Source organism: Quercus lobata, chromosome 10 (genome assembly GCF_001633185.2).
Source record: "Quercus lobata isolate SW786 chromosome 10, ValleyOak3.0 Primary Assembly, whole genome shotgun sequence".
NCBI classification, from domain to species: Eukaryota; Viridiplantae; Streptophyta; class Magnoliopsida; order Fagales; family Fagaceae; genus Quercus; species Quercus lobata.
In genome coordinates, this window is record NC_044913.1 from 13,402,014 (window position 1) to 13,413,691 (window position 11,678).

Genomic DNA, 11,678 nt, shown 5'->3' on the forward strand with positions numbered 1-11,678 from the left:
TTGAAAGCGAGGATCTCTAATAAAATTTTCACTGATAGCAAGCAAGGCCAAGGATTTCAAATATTAATATGGGATCTCCACATTGAAGTTGTGGGGTAGAGACTAGAGACAGTTTTTGGCGAAGTTGTGATTGGAACAAAATTTGTTCATCTCTGATGCTCTATCATTTTCACGGAGAACGATAACAAATACTTTAAGTGTATTGGTTTAAGAACTATTTTTAAAAATATTTTATAAAAAAATGAAAAAGTAATTAATTTTTTCGATAACTTTTTATATTTTCTATAAAAATGATGTTAAAACTTTTTTATTATGATTTATTAACCGAAGTTGTGATTGGAACAAAATTTGTTCATCTCTGATGCTCTATCATTTTCACGGAGAACAATAACAAATGCTTTAACAGTATTGGTTTAAGAACTATTTTTAAAAATATTTTATAAGAAAATGATAAAGTAATTAATTTTTTCAATAATTTTTTATATTTTCTATAAAAATGATGTTAAAATTTTCTTATTATGATTTATTAGCAATTTCTTTAAAAGCATCCATTAACATGACTCTTTTTTATTCATCATCTTTCTTAACAGTCAACCAATCAACAATTTAGAAAGAACAATTGGGATTCGCTTATTTTGTTAAAACTGAAAACCTTTTACTGAAAGTACTATAGATAAAGGTAAAAAATTAGCTGACTAATTCAGTATGACTCATTAATAGTACTAAAAAGTGCAGTGAGATATAAAGATAATATAAGAAATGAATGTGCTGTCAATTACTCTTACATTACACGTACCAACCAAATTACAATATAATAGTACATAACTAATTAACAACAGATCATCATCTTAAACGTTAACTTTAAAAAAAAAAATTAAATGAAAACTTTGTTCTCAGATTGTTAAAACAGCAAGTCATAAGTGGTGAAAATAAAAGGGATAGGTTAATATAAAGCAATTATTCACTATTCATACCTTATTTGAGCATTTGCATCAAATAACGCAAAATATAAAAATTTATTAATTCTACATACTCAATCTCCAAAATCACCCACATCGGTCAAGCTAAAAGTATATAAATTTACAAAATTGTTATAATAATTATGTAAATTTATACTGACACTATTTACTTTGCATATAATTTTTTATTCTTTATTTACGTACTCTAAGCCTAAAAGAAGAGAGTGGGTGATGGTTAATATGTGTGAAGAAAGATAAACAATTAAAAAAATTAAGAAAAATTGACATTTTAATGTAATATAGTGTAAAATAAATAATCTGATGTGGGGTGTTTTAAAAAATATGTAAATAAATAAAGTAAGTTTTTAAGCTAAAATAGTCGAAATTTTTTTCACGAACCGATATAAATACCGTTACTTTAAAAAGTTGTAAAGAAATTGGCTAATTTCATACAAAAGCTATTGTTTATTACTCACAAGTCACAACCTATCATTTTAAAAATTGTGTAAAAAATTGGTATCCTCAAACAAAGTTTGAGAGAGAGAGAGAGAGAGAGGATAAATAAAACTTAGGTTGTGTTTGGTATTGGCTAAAAAAAGACATTTTTTTTCTTCTGTTTAGCTTATTTTTACTATTATTCAGTTTATTTTTATTAATATTCTTGAATTTTATTACACCTTTTAATACTATTTATGAATTTCACTATTTCTACTAATTTTAACTTTATTTACAGCACTTTAAATAAATAAAAATTTGATTTTAACTAAATAAATGGTTCTAAACAAACTCTTAAAATGCGGCGGGAGCAGTTTTAATTTTGAAGAAGTGGTGGAGCGTGGTTTTTTTTTTTTTTTTTTATTAATAAAATGTAGAGCATGATTGGAGTTGAGCTGTAAATGGTGCGTTACACTCGACTCTGGAGAGAATTGTCGAAGAATTTAAATAAAATGCAAAATTAAAATTGAAAATGATTCATCAACTATCGATGAGTCATGGACCAAACAGGAATTTTTGGGTTCAAACTTCAAAACCCAAAAACAGATGCCTTCTGAAATTTTTACAAAATTTATTTTTCTACTTATTTTACGTCCTGGACTAGCTTGCTACTATATACTATTACTTTGCTTATCCACTCCATCTTGAGGCGCGTTCAAGACACTGCATCAACTTGTGCAAGCCCAATTTTGTTGGTTTTGAAAAATCTTAAATCTTTGGTTAATTAATGAAATTTAAGTTTTTATCTTTTCATTTTATTAACAAAGCTTAATTACATCACGCGCTCTTGGTGCGATAATTACTTTATAAATATAAGTTCTTGTGGAGTGTGAGGGACAAAGGTTGGAGTTCAAGTCTCTAAAAGGGAGTTTCACATATATATACACTTATATTAGACTAAACATATATATATTTAGATTAAGTTAAAGTAAAATTTCTATCTTGTATAAAAAAATAAAAACTTAATTACAGTTTTTTAAGTTCTAAAAAAAAGGCTAAATTGTAAACTTAAAATCTAGAGGTGTTTGGATTTTACTATCTAAAGTTTAAGAAATAATATATTAGAATTTGTTTTCCCAATTAAATTATCGTCCAGCTTACTTAACCTTGCATAGCCGCACCAAAGCACACAAATATGATATTGATTTTCAAATGGATTGAGCGGTCCAACTATTAATGCGACATATTGAATTGGGTGTTGGGTTGAGCTTTTTCAAAACCTCCAAAACTCTACCAACATCAAATATGGTAATACCATATTTTTTAACCTGGATATATTATTCATTTTTCTTTAATCTTACATAAAAAAAAATTCTCAAATATGGAGGTGATAGATTTTGATTGATATACAATAAAGATGATGATGTAAATGACATTTACATGTGCATTAATCAGTCTCCCACACTGACGACACCAACCTAGCCAAGAAAAAATAATTATTATTATGTATAAATTTTAAAAATTTATGATTTTTTTTTTATCCTTAAAAAATTTTTGTGACAACCCTAAATTTTTTTTAGGCCCAACATAACTAAACTTTTGACAAATTTGGCAACAAACTTGGTTTTAAGCTAAGGCTACAACTCCATTCAATATTTTTTTTTTTTATTGATTGTGAATTTTAACAAATCCACCATTTAATTACATTTTCTTCTTATATTCTCTATACTTGCAAAATTTTAAGAAAATCAAAGATCAATAGCTATGTAATTCAACGGTTAGATTTGCAAAATATGTTAGCAATGTTAATTTGTTTAGTGAGAGTTGTTTCCTTGTGCTATAACTTAGTTTGTAGCCAAATTTTGTCTTTAAACTTTAGTCCCCTTAACAATATATTAAGTTCTTACATAAAAATAAAAAAAAGTGCAAGAAAAGTTTTATTTAACTAAATTTTTTTTTAAATGTAGCTTGCAACATTGATAATGAAAATTTTATATAACGATTTCAAGATAAGAAAATTTGTAGAAGGAAATTATAAGTATGTTTGCATGTGTGTGTGTGTGTTTTTTTTTTGTTATTAATATATGTTCTCTTTTTATTAAATTTTGTATAATTTAAGTTTCTTAATAATCATTCTCAAAAAAATTCCTGAAGCTACTGGTCTCCCACCTCACCCATTGCTAAAAAAATAAAAAATAAAATTCCCACCACGTAGAAAATCGCAAAATGTACCATTCTGTGTACTAAATACACCAACTTTATATACTTACTCTTCTGGTCATAGAAAGCATTAATTCAGTGTTCTCTAGTGAAAAACTGTACGAAGACACCTGACCTTCCTGAGGGCACAATCATAATTTAATACAGTTTGGTCCAAATGGTATGCACAGCTGGCAGTTTGTATATGCCTAAAGTCAGACCCACTACTAGTGAGTTGGTTTGGTTTGCTCTGACATGTTCTTAGCTGTAAATCTCATACTTGAGAGTTTGAAAGAGACAATAAAGAGTTTGAAGGAGACAAAGTCATCAAACTAGGACAGTTTCCAATATTGCTCATATTTTTGTTGTTGTTGTTGTTTTGGAATTTTATTAGATTTCTGGGTTTGGAAGATTTTTGGGAATGGCAACGTTTGCAGGGACTACCCAAAAGTGCAAGGCATGTGAGAAAACTGTGTACTTTGTTGATCAGCTTACTGCTGATAGCAAGGTCTACCACAAGGCTTGCTTCAGATGTCACCACTGTAAGGGTACCCTTAAGGTAATAACCATAAAGATGGAGTCTTTTGAACATTGGGACACATGGGGTACACTTCTTTGACATTGAAGTTTCATGGTTTTTATAGTGCTCTTTGGCTTTTTCTATTTGATTTTATATGTATGTAACCATGCAAGTCTTTGTTTTGTCACTTCTGTACTTGGTTATGGATCTTCTTATATCTGGGTTTTGTTTAAGGATTATGATCATGAAGACATGAACTTATATGGAGTACTTGGAAATATTTTATTATGTTAAGTGGGTTGACTGTGTTAGCTTGATGATGGGTTCATGCATCTTGATAATTATTGTTCTGATTGTGAATATTAATGATGATTGCTATATTTAGTTCTCTATTTACAATCCTAACTTTATTCATGATTTCACTTGTTAAGAAGTTGGCTAGTTCTGTGTTGCATAAATGGGTTCAATTGGACTATTTTTTTATATAAAATTTGGATCAAATAAGATTTACTATATTTTGAATGGTCAAGGAATTATAAGCGGTAAAGTAGGTTTGAATTTGTTCTTTGAAAATTTGAATGTAATTCAGAAATAAATCAAAATTTAGAGAATTTATTCAGAATGTTAATAAGTAGAAGCCCCCAGGAAACCATGCTTTAAATGGAAGTGTCAATTTAAATTATTTAGCTCTATTTTCATCTATAGAGAATCAGACATGAACGAGATATTAAATTTGTGAGCCTAAGATGACTGCCTCAATGAATGACTGCAGTTTTTTTTTTTTTTTTGATGAATGATAATTCATTACTCAGAAACAAAACCAGTAAAGCACACTGCTTATGCATCAAACTAGAATACAACACAAGCCATAACCAGAAAATACAACATGAACAGGACCACAACTTGGATAAGACAACAACCAGAGATTAACTAAGCAACACCAGTCCAGATCATAGATCAAGCACAAAAAAGGGATTCTCCAAGTGCTACAAAGGGTCCTGTTTTGGGTGGTGTTTTTCACATTCTACACCAAGATAATCTGCCTAACATAAAAAATAACTCTTCAAATCACTTGTTCTTCAGTGCAATAATCATTATTTATATTCTTCTCTGCCATATAAGTATCAAGAAGTTGTCTCCTTGTTGTGACTCAACCACAATCTCTTAGCACTTCCAAATAGCTGAAATTAAAGACAAAATGAATGGAATAAAGATTAAACTCACTGTCAATCTGCCAGTAGATTTATCTGCCATATAGATACATTGTTCAAGTATTACTCCAATTTCATGACATTAATTAATTGCTCATTCTTGAAGTGCTTGAATCTTGGGGTCAATTCTTGGCTTGTTCAGCAATAAAGTGGAATCATGTAAAACTTTTGTAGCTTATTACAATGATTAATAGAACTTCAAATTTCATATTTCTGCAGTATCTCATTTTTTAGATCAAGAGTGACATCTCTTTTAACTAGCCAACGGTTGATGCCTTAGGTCATTAGATAACTAACTTTACCATTTTCATCATTTGCTCTTACTAACTTCTAGAATTATATAAGGATTACACGAATGCTATTTTTGTCTTATTCGGCTCTTTTGCCTTCTTACCTGTTAAAGGTTAATGGTTGTTATGTCTCTGTCTTCAACAATAGGAAGTTTGGAACACTAATAGCATATCTCATATTTAATTGTAATTTATTTATAATTCTCTTCACCTCAACATTTGGATGTTCGTCATCTCAGGAACTGCTTTTCCATTGACTGGTCACAACACATGCTGATATATATATATATACAGAGAGAGAGAGAGAGAGAGAGAGAGAGCGAGAGAGAGAGTGGTTTTTCTGCTTCTACTTTATCCTTATTTCTCATTTTCTGCAATTTCTTTGCAGCTGAGCAATTATAGCTCCTTTGAGGGTGTTTTGTATTGCAAGCCTCACTTTGATCAACTGTTTAAAATGACTGGCAGCTTGGATAAAAGTTTTGAAGGTGATTGACTGTTTTGAGTTGTTTTAGGCATATTTACCTCTGCTTTGATCTGGTTAATATGCTTATTTCATATGTTGTTCTTTCTTTTTCCCCCTCTGCAGGTACTCCAAGAACTGTTAGAGCTGACAGATCTGCCAATCAGGTATTTGAAGGCTTGATTTTGCTAATTCTTCTTTTTTGTTCATTGAAATTATAACTATCAACTGGAATGAAATGTTCCCTATAAGTGATATTGAAGTCCTAAATAGTTACTTAAATTGTTTCTTATTGGGAATGGAACTGTTCAGGTCCAGACCAACAGCAGAGTTTCAAGTTTGTTTGGTGGGACTAAAGAAAAATGTGTTGCTTGCAATAAAACTGTCTACCCAATTGAAAAGGTAAATCTTAATATCTTAGTATACAATTGTTGAGCTCTTCATAAGTTATTTATTTATTAAAGTTTTTTAGTTTTAAGGAGCATGAAAGTTATTGTCCTCAATTTGAGTACCTTTCATGCTCTCATTTGACTGTTACACTGAGCTTCAAATGTATAAACCAATCCATTTTGAAGTACCTTTCAAGTAGTCAGAATATAACATTTATTTTTTAATCTTAGTATTTGCTCACAAATTACTATAAGCAGTGTCACTTTGTGGCATCTGCGCCTGTCTAATGGGAGCTTCAGAAACTGCTAGGTCATGGTCAACCACCAGGTGTCCTCAAACAGAAAAAAAAAAAAAAAGTAATTCTGTTTTCCCAGCTATGAAGAGGTCCAAGTAAACTTGACATTTTTTCTGGTCCTGTAAGAAAAAAAGTGTAATCGGAAAATAAGATTATAGTGAAGAATAGAACACCATAAAGAAGCGTGTTTGAGATATAAAAGATAGATTAAAAGCTTTAAAATTTGAACAATGTGTGAAATGGCTATTTACAAGCTGCTTATTTGACATTTGCTACATAATATTTTCATAAATTGACATCTATGCTTCACTACTCTTTGTTGTACTTAAAGGGTACTTTAATTTGAAAGCAATATCCTCTTGCAATTAGCTCTCATTTGTAATAGTGGAGTAGAAATTATTTTAGTTGTATTTTAAATGCAATCACCTGGTCTGAAAAAAATATTTCTAACTACATGCCACTTCTCTGGATCAATTAGCAGTCATTACAATGATATCAGATAGATGGAGGTACCTAAAAAATTTTAAATATGAGAATCCATAATAGTTTCCCTGATATGTGGACAACTGGTACAACTTGTACATCAATCAGATGCCCTGATTACTTCATATCTACAGTATGAGTGACAAAATTTAAGCACACTCAAAGATTTAAGTTGGTACTCCTGTTTGAATTTTCCCACTATTGAAGAATATAAGCGAAAATTAGCCTTTTTTTAATTATTTCTTTTGGTGGAAAATTATGAAGTTATTAGTAAACCACAACCCAAAACGATTAAACCAAAATTTCCAATGTGAGAAGATACTACTGACTGAAGATAAACCCTCATGAAATTGTTAAATCAGCCTTAAAGATTCAAAAAGAGTGTTTGTGTTTGTGTGTGTGCATATCTATGAGAGAGAGAGAGTTTCAATGTTCATGTGCATGTTGAAAACAATGTAATTTCTTGGTACATTACCCTGACTGCCTTTTTTTACAGGTGGCGGTTGATGGTGAATCATATCATAAGTCTTGCTTCAGGTGCACTCATGGAGGGTGTGTGATCAGCCCATCAAACTATGTAGCCCATGAACATCGTCTGTATTGTAAGCACCACCACACCCAACTATTCAAGCAGAAGGGAAACTTCAGCCAATTTGGCAATGGCAAGAATGAACAAGTTACGGTGGTAGCTGTAGCTGTAGCTGAGAATGCAGCAGCAGAATAGTACTGTGAAAGTTTTCATATTATAACGTTATATCACACGGATGGTGGGTTCTAAGCAAGACTTGAGATGCAACTGTTATAGCATACAAGAAGAGATTTTAGAATTGCGTTTCTTCTATATGTGTAATGTGTTCATAAGGTATTAAGTCTTTGGTAGAGTTGCAGTACGTTGCTGATTTTGAGTGTGAGCTTTGAATAGTTCCTATGTAGAGTTGTGTTTAGTTCCTTTTACAAACCATTTGGCAAGCCCAATTTTCCTGTTTTCCGTCTTTGATATAAAGCTTGGTGTGGCTTCATTTTCTATGGCTAGAGTGTCTGTTCCTTGGTATTGACTTCTTTTTTTATATTTGTCATCTTTGGTGTTTCTCTTCAAACGCTGCTGGGCCTTTACCTTTATGAATCTTCAGGCACACACCAAAGGCTGTGGCCTTGTATATATAAGTAAATGGGCCGATCAACGAATACATGCATCCATTTTCTCACCAAGTGTATATCCGATCTTCTCTCTCATAGCATGTCCACACGCTATGAGAGCAGGATGCATACATCTTATGCATAAGATAATTATTGCATTTTGTAAAGAATCCATAACATAGTTTTTTGAATTGTTATACACATAGACGGCGTTTTATTGTACATTATCCTCAAATGACTTTGTTTAATTCCAAAATTTTGAAGCTTGGACTAGGTTTCTGAATACAAAAAGTTAAGGTTGGATGTTGACATATCAATATGTAAACAAAACTTGCTTGTAGTTTGTTTGGAATTGGTTCTTGTTGGAATTTTACAGAATGGAACTACTCATATGGGAGGGGATGATTATTCTGTTGGGCCAAAGAGATTTTTCAGGCTTTTGTCAATTGAATGGACGCTAAATGCTATAAAGCTCTGAAGGGGTAATAATTTTGATGTTGGGGCCTCCAAATTAAAGGCTGGTCTCTGATGGGTATTGCTGGACGCACCCAATACATTGTCTGCCACCAGTCAGGGAACCGGGACACCTTGTAGTCTTCTTTTTCAGCAGATGAAGGAAACATTGAGAAAGTTGAAACCAGTCACTAAAGTGAATGTGTGACTTTTGAAAATGATCCTCCCTCTCTCTTTTTAACAAATATTTTTTTACAAATATCATGTTTGCATGATATTAGACATTCTATTATTATTAATTTTAAGACTGACAGATTTACTCTTATCTATTTATATATTACTAAAAGCTGAAGGATGACATTTATTGCTGCTAATCTCCTATTGCGCCACTTCATCGCCACGTCATTCGTCACATAATTATTAATTATTATTTATTCCTATTTTTTTTACAAATATATATATAAATAGATTATTGACTTTACATATTCATTTTTGTCGGTTTCAACATTTATATATATTTATTTTTTATTTCCAATTTTCCTATAATTTTTTTTTACATTCACTTATTTTTTAAATATTTACATTTTCTTTAACCTTTCTTCTCCCTTACCTTTTCATCTCCCCACTACTCTCCAATTTAATATTGCTATTCATCTTTCCTTTCATCTTCCTTTATTTGTCTCTTCTTGTCCCTTCCCTCTTATTATAAATTTGTCACTTTTTTTTCTCTCTCTCTCATAGTTTTGGTGGATTTTTATTTTTTATTGCATCTCTGCTTTAGGTTGATAAATTGTTGTGTTTTTAAGAACTCTAATTTAGGTTGATACGATTTTGTTTTGTGTTTTAAGTTATTATTATTATTATTTTGCTCTTTGATTGTTAAATTTTATCCGATTACATTATAAAAAATTAAAGATAGTAGATAAAAATAAAATAGTATTCCATTATATAGCATAATTTGAATAATTTAGTGTTTATTGTTATATCTTTAAATTTTTCTTATTTTTTTCTTCTCTTCTATTTTACTCAATATTGAAATTCAACCATATTCTCCTTATCATTAAATTATTTATATTTTCTCTCTCTTTTTGTTTAAAAAAAAAAGTAATATTTTAGTTAAATTCAAATAAAAGAAAATTGTGCTCATCAAATTGTACTTATTTTTTTTAACATTTACACTTTCTCCAACCTTTCTCCTTCTCTTTACTTTTTCATCTCCTCAAACATTCTACCTTGATATCACTCTTCCTCTTTTCTTTTATCTTCCTTTATTTTGTTTCTTTTTATTATCATCCTCTTAGTATAAATTTGTCATTCACTCTTCCATTTTTTACATAATTTTCTCTCACAAAAAAAGTGGTTATTTCCCACTCTTTCTCCCTCAATTTTTTGGTGGATTTTTATTTTTATTTTTCCTGCATCTCAATTTTAGCTTGATATAAAGTTTTGTATTTTTTAGAACTCTATTTTGGTTGATGGGATTTAGTTTTGTGTTTTAAGTTTTTTATTATTTTTTTTATGACTTTGATTGTTAAATATTATTATATTGCATTATAAATAATTAAAAATAGTATATAAGAATTTACTATTATTATATTATATAGAATTATTTGGATAAGTTAGTGTTTATTGTTATGTATTTTATTTTTATTTTTTTCTCATATAATTTTATTTAACATTTAAATTCAGCCACATCCCCCATATATATATCATTAAATTATTTATACTTCCACTCCTTTTTTATATATTTAATGTCATAGAATCATCATCAGATTTTGGAAAACGATAGGTTGCCAATGGAGAGAGAAAGAGAGAGAGATGGTATAGAAAAAAAAAACCAATACAAAGTAATAAAGAGTAGATAAAGAAAAAAAAAAACTAAACGTCAATTAGTAATCATTGATTGGAAAATAAAAAGGTGGTTAAGAGGAGTAAGAAATAAAATAGAAATGGCTATACCGTGGACATTGAAAACTTTATAGCGCAATAAAATCAACTATTACATTCACTTAATTAAATCAATAATCAGTAATCAAGAATTAAATATAACAATACAAAATTTAAACTTAAAACTAATCAAACTCTAACTAGAGAAATTATATTTCCTATCATAACTAAAAATGAGATGTTCTTTAGTAATTTAGAAATTATATTAGAAATGAAGTTGGAAAATTTTATAATCTCATTTTTTGACATTTCATTTAACCTTATATATATATATATATATATATATAATCATAATCTTCATACACCATGACTTTAAAAAATCTATTGAATAGTTCTTCATCTTATTTAATGTCTATGTTATGCAAATAATCAACCAATAAATTTATGATAATGGTAAAAAAAACGTTATAGACAAGATTATGAAAAATATGATAAAACTTATTAAAAAAAAAAAAAAAAACTCTTTATAAAGTCTAGAGACAAATAGTATTTTACCTAAAAAATTATTACGCGCAACGCAGGGATCTGTGACTAGTAATGTATTAATAGTGTGTACATGATAATAATGAAATTTCAAAAATATTGATGATGAGAAAAAAAAAAGTCATGTGTTCATTATGTAATCAAATGCGTTAATCTCTATTCTTTAATGGAACTAATTGTGGACCGATGTGAAAGAATATATAATTATTTTATAGTGAGATCATATATTAATATTAGTCATTTATAAAAAATAAATTTAAAAAAAAAAATCTTTTCTCATGAGAATATTTCATTTTAGGTGTATTAAACTATTAATTTAAAAAACAAAAATACAAACTCTTTTTTATCTTGCCCTTTATAGACAAAAATTTATTTATTTATGCTAAATAAATTATCTGGCTATCATTTCAGAATGA

At 29.3% G+C, this 11,678-nt stretch overlaps 1 protein-coding gene across 1 annotated transcript; it reads left to right on the forward strand.

Moving 5' to 3' along the window:
• Nucleotides 1-3,797: 3,797 nt before the first annotated feature.
• On the forward strand, nucleotides 3,798-8,274 carry LOC115962857 (LIM domain-containing protein WLIM1-like). Its single transcript, XM_031081733.1, has 5 exons — nucleotides 3,798-4,152; nucleotides 6,003-6,099; nucleotides 6,201-6,241; nucleotides 6,387-6,476; nucleotides 7,739-8,274. Exons 1-5 carry the CDS (start codon nucleotides 4,015-4,017, stop codon nucleotides 7,964-7,966), a joined length of 594 nt encoding a protein of 197 aa, XP_030937593.1. The 5' UTR covers nucleotides 3,798-4,014; the 3' UTR covers nucleotides 7,967-8,274.
• The last annotated feature ends 3,404 nt before the right edge of the window (nucleotides 8,275-11,678 follow it).